Source organism: Synchytrium microbalum (assembly GCF_006535985.1).
Source record: "Synchytrium microbalum strain JEL517 chromosome Unknown SmJEL517_scf0038, whole genome shotgun sequence".
NCBI lineage: Eukaryota > Fungi > Chytridiomycota > Chytridiomycetes > Synchytriales > Synchytriaceae > Synchytrium > Synchytrium microbalum.
In genome coordinates this window covers 75,849-90,559 of record NW_022158387.1, presented here as the reverse complement: position 1 = coordinate 90,559, position 14,711 = coordinate 75,849, and the positions used below count along the sequence as shown (strand labels likewise).

Below are 14,711 nucleotides of genomic sequence, written 5' to 3'. Positions count from 1 at the left end.
ATGCGATGCAAAGTGAAGGGCAATATGCAGTTTCGTAATACTATATTGCTATTATTGTATCAGAGGCGTACCTTTATATTTCTACAGTATGTTGAAAGGCTTGATGAACACTATCCCATACTTTGTACATTGCACCATCGCTTTAACACACCACTTCCTCTTCTTCGCCGTCTTCGTCTGAACCAAAACTACCATTATAATCCCTTTCACCTGCAGATTTACGTTTACGGTTGACATTGTGCAAAGACGGACGTGTTTCGAAGTGAAACCTTAGAAACTCTTCCTTTACAAATCGTTTCTTCCAAATAGGTTCCGTCGGTACTTCTAGATATTTTCCCTCGATTCCAAGGGGGACTCTCTCCGCTAGCACAACAACTCTCCACCCCTTCTCATCTTTAAAGAAAGTCCAACGAGACTTATCGAATTTGGCATGCAGATCCCATCGTAACAATAACCCGTTCTCGATAGAATCAAGTTTTTTCGGTAGCTGCCATGCGAGACTCTTCACATAATAGGGCAGTTGGTCTATACGGTGATTTTCTTGCCATGACCACGGAACTACATGAGCCCCTATGAGTAGATCGGAATCTTCCTCTCCAGTCAAAACACAGACTCCGTCACGTTGTGCCAATTCCAGTTTAAACGTAGCCGACCTCTTTGCATTTGCCTTTTGATCTGGTGTAGTGATCGATACGGCAGTCATTGCGGCTACTAATGCATCCCCGATAGTTGTAGATTCTGTATCGTTGACTGTTGCGTCTACTCTGGGTGCTACTGCGGATAATGATGAGCTTCCACAAGATTTTATTGGTGTGGATCGACCTGCTTTGGATCGACTTGGTGTCGTTGGTGTGGATATGCCTGATGTCGATGTAGCGGATGACTTAGTCTTGTGAAATAGGGTGTGCTGGGTCCTCATATGTGATGGTGTTATAGCTTGTTCAGTTTCCTGGGCCTTCAAAATATATTCTCCTGCATGGAGCTGGGTACCTTGTACTAGAGCCCCTGCTTCTTCCGTTCGTAGCTCATACTTGGTATGGATGTCCCCTACATTTATAAGAATCGACAGTATCGCTTCTACTATAGACCTGTCTTTACCAACATCTCCAACATAGATCCTTGCCAAAGTTGTCTTTGGTGTACCAGTCTCGGTTCTGAGCAGCAGATACATCTACGGGATTGATATGTTAAAGGAATGCAAAACATTGACGCAACCTTACCCTTACCGAGCGAATGTGTATGTTGGCGAGGGGTTTTGCAGCGCTTTGAATAACAAGTTGAATAATCACGTGCCAAGGACCCCCAAGTGGTAAGAACAGTACAGCCAGTAACGTGAGAAGCAAGTACTTTAATTTCAGTTTCCAGTATTTTGTACTTGGTTAACTAGGACTAGAACACATCAGCCACCACACTCTGTCGACCTCAGTGATGGAATGCAAAGTGCGGCTTTAATATTTTAGCGTATTTTATTACATGTTGCGATATATTAAAAAGCTGCTTTGTTATATAGTGTGGCCTTACTTCACGACAAACTTGGGGATGGTTGGGTGTAAGCCCTGTACAATGAGTCGACGAAATCCTTGTTCTAAACATCAAAACGCGTGTTTAGGCACCTCCAAAGACTTCACGTTCCGTATGCCCAGCCATACCTGAGAAAGCGACCGAATCCGTTTTGCGAAATCTTGTTTGTCGAGACTTCCAGGCGTGCATGGCCCACCAATTGCCTCAACCAAAATCCATATTTGTGATAGATCAGTGATGAGATTCGGTAGTCGTTTAGGCCTTGTTATTGTTGAAGAAACTGTTCGTTTGGATTCCGTCTACAGACCAGCCACAAAAATGAGACATTCATTGTCGCGACGGTACTTTCGTATGAGACTCACAGATGCTGATGGTACGGGAGATGCAGAAGCTGCCCGCTGCAGCATGGCTAACAGGTCCTGGCCACCTTTCGGCTGTTGCGGTTGTTTACTCGTAGTTGAAGGTCTCGCTGATGCGTTTGTCGACGATGTTGGTTGAATGGGTAGCGGCGGCGGTTTCGTTAATGCCAGTGCACAATATCTGGACAACGACAGCTATGTTAGCCTGATGCGACGACTGAGATTAAGATGACGCGACAACACATACGTTTGCAGTGATTCTTCTAGTCTCGTGCGATCAACAGGTTCAAACATCCATAGTCCTTGTACCAAACCATCAGCTAGCCTGTACACCACAAACTCTTCCATCAGCTCGACTTCCAAGACAACATCCAGCAAGACCCATAAGTTTTCAGGATCCAATCGATTCATGATGAAGATGGCGTAATAAGGTGATGTTGATCGTCTAAACACAAACATGGGGCCCTCGATTCCGCGTTTCGTCTAGTAGGTCGAGTATGGGTCAGCGTCAGCTTGCCCATGTTTGATGAATGTTTGGAGGACATGTTGGCCATAGACACAATGTCTGTTTACCCAGCTTTGAGTATCCTCTGTAAAAGTGTATGCGGCTACATATGAGAAGGTGTCTAGTATCTCTTCGGCATGCTTGTCGTATCTCTTTAGAACTCGGAGGTTTGCTCGTCCTCGTTCACCAACTGATTGCGCCAAATTAGGAGGCATATCTATAGTGAAAACGGGTTAATAACGTGTCCGATAATACATTAATGCGTGTAAGAAGGTGCATCTTACTATCCGAATCTGCAGTTGATGCTATTCGTTGGAATTGTGTGGTTTGACCAACTAGAGGAAAGAGACATTGCCCATAACAAGAAATGGCGACTGTCGTCGATTATTATTCAGTTCTGGTACGTGTCATATAGCTGGTGAAATTCGCTTGTGTGTCAATCAATATGAACTAACACGTATTTTCGATATTTAAATCAAGAATCTGCCACCCGATGCGTCAGAAGATGACATCAAAAAAGGTACGCCGAAATCTTCAAATATTGCTTTTGTAGCATCATTGGAATGTATTCAGTCCATGCTTTATACGGTCCAGTGCCCTACAATTCCCAAAACGTGCCCAACATTAAAATCACACCGCCCCTCTACATTTTACAGCTTATAGAAAGGAAGCACTCACATGGCATCGTAAGTGAAATGGAACTATTCAGTAAATGGAAAAGTATTGAAAGGCTCAATGGAATTCCTTTTCAGCTGACAAGAACAAGTACCGTGCTGACGAAGCGGCCAAGAAGTTTAGTACCTTGTCTGAGGCATATGAAGTCTTAAAGGAGTGAGTTCTGTGACTTAAATTAAGATGAATTTTGCTCATATTGAAACTGATGGTGTTCTTCCCACTCTTTTTTTAGTTGTACGTGCAATCAGTCTCAGTTCCCTAATATGTCATAGGCTAATCGCACTCAACCTCTTGACCTATTCACATAGCTGACAAGCGTGCAATGTACGATACATGGAGGAAAGGTGGTGCGGTTCCTGGAGTAGCACCTAATCCAGCATTCAATGGTGGTGCTCCTCAACAGCAACCTCAACAATCACCACCCAACTTCAATCCCATGAATCCTCAGCAAGGAGGAGCATTCCCTCAACAGCAGCAGCAGCCACAACAACAGCAACAGCAAGGATACAACCCATTCTATCCAAATCAAACACCTATGAACAATGGAATGGGGAATGGAATCCCAAATATGCAGCAACAACAACAACAGCAGCCTATGAATATGAATAATCAAATGAATGGAATTGGTATTAATAATCCTATGGGTATGCAGCCTATGCAAGGAATGGGAGGAATGAATATGCAAATGGGCGGGATGCCAATGAATATGGGAATGCCTATGATGATGCCTATGCCATTCTTTAATACTTCGTTTCGTGCTCCTGATGAGATATTTCGGTACGTTGCATTCTCTGTGTATTCGAGAAAAACGTCGCGGGAGCAGAGACGAAGCGACCTTGTATCCCGTATTTTTTTGTCCTCACAAACTACTCATCTGTAGTGAATTCTTTGGTGCAAATGATCCGTTTCCTCAGCAAATGGGAGGAATGCAGGGCATGAATCCCAATGTGATGAATAATAACAACATGATGAACAATGGGAATATAGGGCGTAATCCGTCACCCATACCTGATCTGTCACAACAACAACAACAACAACAGGGGCAGTCACTCAATCACAAGTCATCGGCTTCGTCTCTCAAGTCATTCAACTCGACATTCCCTGCTGATTTGTCTAATCTGGGTATAAATGACACGTCATCTATGCCATCTTCGAACAATATGCCACCACAGATGCAACCAAATATGCAGCCACAGATGCAACCAAATATGCAACCACAGATGCAATCAAATATGCAGCCACAGATGCAATCGAACATGCAGCCGCAGATGCAACCACAAATGCAACAACAAAACCAGTTCTATCAAACTTCATTCGGTAGTGCTGGATTATCCTCACAGAAACAAGTCATTGGCATACCAGGCGGTGGCACTCGAACTATAGAGACAGTAGCAGATCCCACTGGTGGTGTTATGATAACAACAACGATAACGGATTTGAGTGGAAATGTGATATCCAAGAACGTGACTAGTCAGCCATCTGTGATGGGAAGTAACAACAACTTTATGCAACTACCCATGAGATCGCCATCGCCTGTTAATATGGCTGGTATGAATACGGGCATGAATACTGGGCCAGTTAGAAGTGGAAGTCCTCAACCCAACTATATGCCTAACATGTCGACGAACAATAATAATAGTAGTATTCCGTATTCTATGCCAGTGAACTCGAATACCATGCCGATGAATATGGGTGCTAATATGGGTATGAACAACAATATGGGTGGTACCAACATGTCTTCATCTCTAAATAACAACAATAATATGGGAAATATGGGAGCGAACCTGTCTTATGGCAATATCGGTAGCAGTAATGTAGATCCCAGATTGAGTACGAGTATGCCTACACCATCTAGCGTACCAATTATACCGAGTATTAAACCATCACCTCAGACGAACGTGTCGACACCATCTTCATTCCCGAAAACGGGCTCGACTAGCACCAGTGGTAACATACCCTCTGTGTCAACAGCTTCTCCCGTCAAACCTATATCGAAACCTGCTGCTCCATCTAATAGCAACACCACGTTTACAACAACTACTACATCAACACCATCACCTACATCTATACCATCTCGACCGTCAGGAAGCAGTAACATCAACAAGCCTCCAATAACACCATCGCCGACCACACCATCACCTACAACAACAAGCAGCACCCCATCGAATATATCTTCTAGCAATAGTAGCAACAGCACAGCAGCAACCTCACCCGCTAATACTGCAACATCGGGTCCGGATATTTTACCTAAGGCTGGAAGTGTCAAGGATAAGATTGCTGCGTTTGGAGGTGCTGGTACACCAAGTGTTGGAGGATTATCGTCATCATCGTCGTCTGGTAGTGGAGAGGTCGATGATAATGGTGCACCAAAGGCTGTAAAGGACAGAATAAAGCAGTGGCAGAATCGATAACAGAGTTATGTTAATTTGTCAATCATTAAATTTGTGCGTCGATTTCTAAATTAGAGATTGTATTCACCGGCTTAGTCCATTACTATGCATTATATTCGGAAAAACGTGATACACTACGACGCATTATTTATATACCACATTCATATCCTACAATGGGTTAAGACAGCATCACCCGAAGACACAGCCACTCGCAGTCACATCTCAAGGAGAGGAGCCCGCCAAGTGGCCGGCAAAGAGCTCAAGAGCTCATGAGCACCAGCAGCTCACTAGGGCTTTTGTCATCATTATTGTTCGCGTTTTGTTCCGTCGAGCGAAATAGTCAATTGTCATGATCTGACTGTTTCTGGGCGAGGAAAGTGGTTCTTCAAACAGTTCATCGTGTTCCACTTTTACTGACACTACGTTGACGTCGTTTCAGTCAAGTTTCTGTGCCAAATAGCTGCTTGAGTCACTCCATATCGTAGGCTCCCAATTTATTCATATACCGCCCATCCACCTCGTTTTTGACTCACAGTCCAGGATCGATCATCACCTACAGCGGCCTCTATACCATAGGTGGACAAGCTCTCGGCAGCATTCGTCCAAAATGCGTAGGATTCATCGTTTGCGAATACGTCATTTGAGGTGACGATAAAGAAAACTTCAGGCTCTGCCGTCACAGCTCTCAGCCATATTTTGATCAATCCATGCTGCTTCATCAGTTTTTGATTGTCATGTATAAATTGGATGACTAGAGTGAACATCAAATGATATTAATGTTTAGCAGTGAATAAAGAAGTTCCCGCATACCTTTGTCCTTCAATCCAACTGGTGCACCTCCTGATGCAGCTAATACCCCAAAACGACATGCGTAAGCATACCAATTATAGCCAGTATGCAATCATCACCTCAGACGAGCGTATCGACGCCATCTTCACTGCCGAAAACGGGCTCGACTAGCACTAGTTGTAACATACCGTCTGTGTCAACAGCTTCTCCCGTCAACCCTATCTCGAAACCTGCATAGTAATACCACGTTTACAATAACCACTACATCAACTCCATCACCTACATCCTGTACCATCTCGACCGTCAGGAAGCAGTAGCATCAACAAGCCTCCAATAACACCATCGCCAACGACAACAACAACAACAACAACAACAACAACAACAACAACAACAACAACAACAACAACAACAACAACAACAACAACAAGAAGCAGCACGCTATCGAACATATCTTCTAGCATTAGTAACAACAACACAGCTGCAACCTCACCTGCTAATACCACAACATCAGGTCCAGATATCTTACCTAAGGCTGGGAGTGTCAAGGATAAGATTGCTGCGTTTAGAGGTGCTGTGCTGGTGCACCTAGCGTTGGAGGGTTGTTGTCGTCATTGTCGTCTGGTAGTGGCGAGGTCGATGATTATGGTGCACCAAAGGCTGTAAAAGATAGAATAAAGCAGATTCGATAATACAGTTATGTTAATTCGGTAATCATTAAACTTGAGTCGTGATAATCAGTGTCAGTTGTTCGACACTTCTGAGTACCAGCCTTTTTTTGTTGTTTGCTTGTAAATGGCAGAAACCGTTTTGACATTGTGCTGGCGACACGGAATAGAACAGAGCAACTTGAGCAGGCACCGCAACACAAGTGCAGTCAAATCCTTGAGAACGTTGATTGACACTAGAACATCATCCCGAGACAAAAAGAAAGTACTCGACAAAATCCGCGCACAAAAACACACTTGCCGTTGTATGGGAAGTAAATCTGTGGTTTATTCAAACTATACATGATGCGATAACAAAAAGTACCACCAAGCTTATCGGTAGGACTTTTGGTATCTTGCACGAGCACCATTACCACCGAATTTCTTTGGTTCACATCGTCTGGGATCAGCGACCAACAATGTTCGGTCGTAAGCAATCAATTGCTTCTTCAATTCAGTCTTTGATGCTTCATCTACGAATTTTTGGTAGTAGGCAACGATAGCTTTGGCAATTGCTTGACGCATTGCTAATATTGGGAAAAGATGGTTAGAAAAATGTCTCGAAAGGGTCATATGAGTTTCAGGAAGCCAAAAAAGCCAACCCTCAAGAAGACAGAGGTGAGTCCTATCATCCTAAAACATCTCTAGAAACTCACCATATACTTGAGACACGGGCCCCCCACCTTTGACTCGGACACGAATATCGACATTGGCGAATTTATCCTTGCCAACAATCAAGATGGGTTCGTAGACCTTGTATCGTAAAATATCGGGTTCTACTAGTTCAATAGGGGATCCATTTACTTTTAATAGACCCTTTCCTTTTTTGCAGTGAGCTACAGCTGTGGCGGTTTTCTATTTTAATAAGGAGGTGAGTAAATTTGATGTGATTGAGTATTGTTGTGACCGTTGTTCGTAGTAGATGTGGATCACTAGTTTGTGGTTTGACTTGGCGAGCGATTCGGGATTCATCTGCATCTTGCTGAATATCGCCGAGTTATGAGTCGTCATTCTGCTTTGGGTCTTGCGAAATCTTCCACATGCTTGTCTCGACTTTGGTTTGGATTCCGAGCCAAACCACTCCTATAGCGTCCAAGCTACGACACCCAGCACTAGAAGGTTATTTACCTTTCGGCCATATGTTTGGACAGCTTCTACGTTGGCCATCTAAAAGTTGAGAGTTGTTGTTAGCTCAAATGTTGCTTAAATGTTTCGCTTCAATTTTGCATTTGCAATAATCCACAAGGGAAGGGAGAGAGTGCAGCAGTATTCGGACATGCATTCAGCATTTCGTTACATGTATCCCTTCTCGTTTAACTGACAACCACACCAAACTTCACACTTGACTTTCGTAGTGTCCAAGGTTTGAACAATTTGCCGAACAGATGGGTTTGAGGGGTAAAGGACACCGATGCACTCGTTCTCCGTAATGTGAACTCTTATAAATTCAACTTTCTGTCTCTCCCTTACCTTGTTTCTAGTAACTATCAATTGGATGGATTCGATAGTTGGGATGTCTGGAGCGCTTACATAATCGGGTTTGCTTTTGCAAGACGGAGCTGCCTACCAACAAGTTCCTCCAATGAAACCGTGTCGTCGACTGAAGATCTCGGATACTAACGTGCACGAACTATCGGCGACGACGAGATCAACACGTCGTTTCTTTGGCTGGACGTGTGTCAATACTCTTGACAAAGTGACAAGAAAGGTACCATGGTCAATTCATAATTCATAAGCAAGGAAGCTATCAAGAAATTCAGAGAGAGCTCAAAACACGAACGGTGGAAAAAACCTCCTGCTTCCCACACAAAACCCTATTACTCAAATCCGACTGCGCTGAAAACTTGACACATCCAGCTTTGCCTCTCCAGTTAAGCCTGTACATAAACACTCATTTAACGATGCCGACGCCATCAGGAACTCTACCTACACGTAAAAGACGTGCCAGCACGTCTATGCCCACGTCCTTACCGAGGGCAATTCCCAATATTTCCCCTACACCACTATCACCTCCGTTATTAGCATCACCTACTACTGCAGCAGCTCTAGTTCTCGATGCAACATCAGACGTTACTCTAGAAATGGGGTTGAAGGATTCACCTGCTTTCAGAGCTGCACTGTGTGTGTTTGATGATGAATTGGAAGAAGCGTCTAAATGGTTGGATGGATTGTGTAAAGGGTTTAAGAAATATGCTGATGAACTTATTCGTAAGTTTGCTTGGGAGATATCTGAGTGGTGTTTTGTCGTGGTGTGCTTTGGACTTGAACGTCGGCCTGACTCGTCTTTTGTGACATAGACAACAATGTGACGATATCTGGTACATCAAAGTTGCTTGGTAACTTTTCCACTGCAGGATGGCTAGGAGGTACAGAATTGTTTACCTGTGTTGGCCCGTTTCTACACTTGAGCCAAACGTATAACACACTCTTGGTCGTAGATGAGACCGAAGGCTTATTGCGATCGTTCAGTGACGCACTCCAGACCAAAACCTCACTAAGAGCCAAGCTGGTAGATTGATTTTTACAGCAGTCGCAACCATGGGACAGATGTGCTTACACTTCACAACATAGGTGGATGATTTGCACGAACAAGTTGTTGATCCATGTCAACAATTCCTGAGAGACGATGTTCGAGAAATCAAGGAATTTAGACGAAATTTTGATAAACAGATGGAAAAGTATGAAGCCGCTTGTGCTAAACATGCTGCTATACTGAAAACTAAAGAGTCGAGCGCTTTACGAGAAGTACGTAGTTGCTTGCTGTATCTGGAAATCAAAGTTCAAGTAACTGATATATTCCACTAGGATGATTATCAATTCTACGAAAGCAGAAAGGTCGCCATTCATCAATGTTTGGAATTGGCTTACAGGATGATTTTGTTCAAGTCATCACTCAATCACCTGCTGACTGACCAGGTTTGTGAGAAACGACGTGGTTGATGCTACAGCGCAAGATTAAATTTAAACTCCCCGTTTAGATACTGATTGCCACCGTTGCTCATAACGACTTTTACGAAACAAGTTTCGAAGTGTTTCGAGGCTTGAAGCCTGCTCTCGATGGGCTAAAAACCCGGCTTGCGAATGTAAGAACATCCCAAAGCTCTAATATCAGCCCAGAATCTCAACACATTTACACTAGAGCCCTGTATCACTCACCGCCAACAAACTGGAAGTCGCTCGCAAAGGCATGGAGGAAGAATCCATCTCCAAATGTAAACCAGCTATAAAGCCAGCATCGAATGGAAGTGGCAGTAGTACAGGCACTGCTACTAGCAGAGACATTGGAGATGTGACATCCCTGCAAACATCGCCAACTCCAAACTCATCAGCACTACCATCAGGAAGCGGTACACCAACATCAGGAGCCGTGACTCCACGAAGTGTTGCATCACCTGCTCATTCAAGCACCCCATTCTTTGACAGTTCGACTGTCGCTTCACATTTGTATGAGAAAGAAGGGTATTTGTTTAAACGATCCGGACAGAAGTCGTCTCTTGTTGTTCCTACTTGGACGAGACGGTACTTTGTGGTCAAGAATGGGAATTTTTGGTATTCTGTTGCAACGCCTAGTGGTAAACATCGTGGAATAGTCATGTCGACCAGTCCTGTGAATGTGCTCTTGTGTAATATTCGGATGGCGAAAGATACTGAACGCCGGTTCTGTTTCGAGGTGTATACTTCCAGAAAGTGAGTCACAGATGACCTCCATGCGTTTCTATTCCTCGTTTTTTTTGCTTCGAAACTCACACAAATGATTACACAGATCTTTCGTGCTACAAGCAGAAACGGAAGAAGATTTCATCGACTGGATTGAAACATTTCAATCAGCCAAATATCACGCTGCACTTTCAGATCAAAAGAATGATGGAGTTGGACCAAAGACCGCTGCACTGATACAAGAAGGCATGGAATCAAGTCTACCGAGATCTGTTGTATTAGCAGCTACGAATGATGAAGCACAGGATGACGATGCTGAATCTGACGATGATGGCGAGAAGCTTCATAAGGAGGCACAAGTTACTCCACTTGTTGTTCCAAACGGTGTTCCGGAGGAAGGAGAGGCGAATTTGGGAGATAAGAATCCTAGTTCAGAGTGAGTCATCTCTTGAGACCTTGAGAATCATTTTGACCTTGACGTCATTTTTTTCGCATTAGTTTACTAGCTTATACGGATCACAGTCTGGAAAAGAAGAATGAGGAGCTACATTCATTGTTGAAGTCAGTTCCTAGAACTGATTATGTTCTCGATGGTAAAAGCATCTGTAGTAATCCTCCAATATTGAATGCTGATTACTTCCACCATCATCCTAGTCTATTCTTGTGCACTTCAGAAAGATGTGATGATACAAGGACGGATCTTCATGACACAGAATCGAATATGTTTTCATTCTAATATTGTTGGATTCATCACTGTGGTATGCGTCGTGTTGTGTTACGTGTTGTGTTTTTGTCAATAGCAAACTCTTGAAACCTCACTTCCATTTTTCATAGCTGGTCATTCAATTCCGTGATGTGACTTCCATAACAAGAAAATCAAATCCATTTTATGCTACTTTGGTGGTAAATGCTAATGACGCCACGGTATGCTATTGGATGACAAAAAAAGTCATTACACCTCCACCACTGATGATTTGTTACATGTAGCACACATTCAAGCTGTTTAGAGGGGACGATGTTAAAACAGCAAACAACATGAAACTAGTATGGCAAAATGCTGTCAACACGACAAATCCTGCGAAATTGCCAGACCTTTTGGTTGCACTATCACAAACCAAAGCAGATGACAAGACATCTAAAAAGAATGACGATGGTGTTGATATTGTCGATGAGCCTAGTGGCGATAAGGAGCAGAGCAAGAAGGGTGAACTTTCAAGGTATGAGAATCCAGTATTTCCGTTTCAAGTGGAAAATCCTCACTATGATCTAAAACTCTCCTTATTATGAATAGTGGTTCAACTAATGCGTTGGCTGATGGTATGTGGATATGAGCGGTCTCTGCATCATCTTACTCACGTTTAAGATTATTTCTTTGTTTCTGTAGAATTCGCCCTACCTTCCAACATAACACCACCAACTGCGGAACAAACTTGTGACTGCGCTGCTGACGCACATCATGAAAAGCGTGAAGTGGATGCTGTATTGAATCTTCCAGCTCGACGACTCTTCGAACTCTTGTTTGGAGCTACTGACTTGGGCTTTAATGCCAAATTACATACTCGTCGTGGTAATACGGCTCTGGTGGTCGGAGCATTCAGTGAGTCTGGGGAGAGGGAGGTCAAGTATGTTATTCCTGTTAGCAATCCTATGGGTACGTTCAAACTGTGTCATAATTGTTTTTTTTTTTTTTGCCTGACGCTCACACCGTCGGTTTCATTCCTCAATTTAGTCAAGGTCACCAAAGCTGATACCTTTGAGACTCAAAAGATTGTCAGAAGAGAAGAACACCTGTACGTACATGTCAGCTGCATTGCTTTTTTGCTAGCACTGATACTGACGGTATCTCGTAGTGTATATGTAATTGAAACCAAGACCAAAACACCCGAGCTGCCGTACGCAGACGCATTCACTCCTCACATGCGATACTGCATAACATGGGTATCAGCAACATCTTGTCGTCTAGTAATAACCTACGGCGTCAAATTCCATAAATCACCGATGGTCAAATCACTCATCAAGTCAGCGGCCATGAAAGGACTATCTGATACCGCATTGGCCGTTCTAACAGCCGTGCGAGAAACTACAGCCTCTGGTACCCCACAAGCAATGATAACGCAGGACGGAATGATAACGAGTAGCTCTTCACCTGTATTATTTGCAGCTTCGAGCAATTCTCCTGCATCGCCTGCCATGTCGTCGAATGTGGATCAGCCATGGTCTTCTTTGACTTTGGCTTTGACTGGGTGCTTGGTGCTTTCGCTGCTCCTTCATATCGTGTCGTGGTGGAGGAGAACACCGTTACCTATCTTACCGAAAGTGATTGTTTCCTCATCCGTTTCCACTGGCTTGGAGTCGTCCGGATTTGATTGGTATCAGCAGTTATTTGAGCAAGCTGAACTTGGGTTTACAGATAGACCTGTTTATGAGCGCACGTACGTGATTCGGGGTGTCGTTTTTGCTTACAGAGTTCTCACACACGTCACCATTTTCTCGTAGAATTGGGGACTTTTTATCAAACCACTTCAAAATCCTAACAACAAACACTACCTCATCAACTCCCCGCTACCTTACAACACAGCCAGACTATGCACGAACAGCACGAAGACACTACATCACCAACTTGCATCGAGACCTTCATTCCCACCTTTCGTCATCCCACCACACACTCCTACAAGTTCGACAAGCAGCTCGACACACACTTGAAGCGACAAACAACATGGAAGCAAACTTGATCAGAGCTTGGCTTAGCAACTGGGTTGCTGAACAGTTAGATCAATGTCGAAATGGGGATTTGGTTAATAGGATGTATTGTGATGGGTTGACTACGCTTGTGAAGGATATGGATGTCGTGTGGTGATCACGGATTGTACTATTGTGATCTGCCGAACAGAATAATAGTTTTAATACTTAGCTTTTGGCTCGATTTGACTGTTGTCGGTTCTGCTTATTTGCCAATGAAGCGACGGTACAATTACTGACAACGAAAAAATGGCTACCGGCTGAAAGAGTAACACCATGTCACAGTAAGCACATACTCAAATGATGTTCGGACAGCAAGCAGCGCGACGGTAGTGGGGCAAACTGCTACCAGCCTCAAATCCTGTCAAATTGCCCGACCTTTTAGCGACTCTTTCACAACCTAAAGCGAATGGAAAGGCATCTGAAAGAGCTGATGACGGTGAGGATATAGTTGAAGCGCCTAGAGGGGACAAATATTAGAGCAAGACAGGTAATTCTCTAATGGTGAGGACTCAGTATATACATATTGTGGGCTCTCTTTTTTGTTTCAAATCAGTACTAGGGGTCATGTTCAAAACCCCTTCCTTCAATTCAACAACACACGAAAGGCTTGGAGTAATAGCTGAGTTGCCGAGCAGCAAGAAGATCAATGCCGAAACAGGATTGAATGTACTGTGGTGATGATTTGTATTATGTGACCATCAGAACTATTATTCCTTCCTAGTTGATCTTGGTTCAATTAGGCACATGTGGTGTACATTTGAAAGTTTCCACCTTCAAAGTGTTTTGACCCAGTTCTTGAAACCAAATACGTCCTGATCGAAATGAAGACAGATTCAGACAAAAAAAGGCACAGCTAAATGGGCAGAACAGTGCACTACACTGACCAAAGGATAAATCGTTGGCAAATTAGCATCTACAACAATCCTTGGTATAGCGCCCCCAGCGTCCGAATGCTGAATGGAAATCCATTCAATGCCTCCAGCAACTTCACTGACTTGAATATATGATACGTATGCTCCTCGTACATGACCTAATCACGCAACAAACCGTCACCATCATGATACTCTAAGTTAAACAAGAAACTCCAACAGATCTCCGCATCACACCTGGCTTCTCAGGCGCACCCTTATGCAAGAATGGATGACACACAATCGAGAACTTTTTCCCATCTAGCTTCTTCAACGTCAATTCACAAAAGTCTCTTGGATCAGTGATTAAAGACACGAGACCAGTAATCTTGTATGAGATATAGGTCACGTCTGCTTGATCAGATAGTTTCTCAACGAGTTCAGCGCCTTCACAATCTTTCAGGTAGAATTTGCCATTGACAAGGTGGTCGTGATATAGGTATTTAACTGCAGTGTCGAAT

At 43.6% G+C, this 14,711-nt stretch overlaps 3 protein-coding genes across 3 annotated transcripts; 1 reads left to right on the top strand and 2 right to left on the bottom strand.

Annotated features, from left to right (window-relative positions):
• Window positions 1-142: 142 nt before the first annotated feature.
• Window positions 143-2,600, bottom strand: SmJEL517_g04905 (uncharacterized protein; the record flags this gene model as incomplete). The annotated part of the gene is made up of 5 exons (XM_031170833.1): window positions 143-1,171; window positions 1,650-1,820; window positions 1,884-2,061; window positions 2,128-2,363; window positions 2,454-2,600. 5 exons carry the CDS (start codon window positions 2,598-2,600, stop codon window positions 143-145), a joined length of 1,761 nt encoding a protein of 586 aa, XP_031023196.1.
• Window positions 2,601-7,276: 4,676 nt separating this feature from the next.
• SmJEL517_g04904 (uncharacterized protein) lies at window positions 7,277-7,954 on the bottom strand (the record flags this gene model as incomplete). Its single annotated transcript, XM_031170832.1, has 3 exons — window positions 7,277-7,470; window positions 7,600-7,798; window positions 7,877-7,954. The coding sequence occupies 3 exons, from the start codon at window positions 7,952-7,954 to the stop codon at window positions 7,277-7,279; spliced, it is 471 nt and encodes a 156-aa protein (XP_031023195.1).
• An 890-nt stretch (window positions 7,955-8,844) lies between these two features.
• On the top strand, window positions 8,845-13,457 carry SmJEL517_g04903 (uncharacterized protein; the record flags this gene model as incomplete). The annotated part of the gene is made up of 17 exons (XM_031170831.1): window positions 8,845-9,151; window positions 9,241-9,309; window positions 9,382-9,452; window positions 9,515-9,688; window positions 9,749-9,859; window positions 9,922-10,026; window positions 10,083-10,630; window positions 10,707-11,036; window positions 11,099-11,193; window positions 11,255-11,358; window positions 11,435-11,524; window positions 11,588-11,817; window positions 11,892-11,917; window positions 11,985-12,251; window positions 12,330-12,390; window positions 12,451-13,032; window positions 13,097-13,457. The coding sequence occupies 17 exons, from the start codon at window positions 8,845-8,847 to the stop codon at window positions 13,455-13,457; spliced, it is 3,531 nt and encodes a 1,176-aa protein (XP_031023213.1).
• Window positions 13,458-14,711: the final 1,254 nt, after the last annotated feature.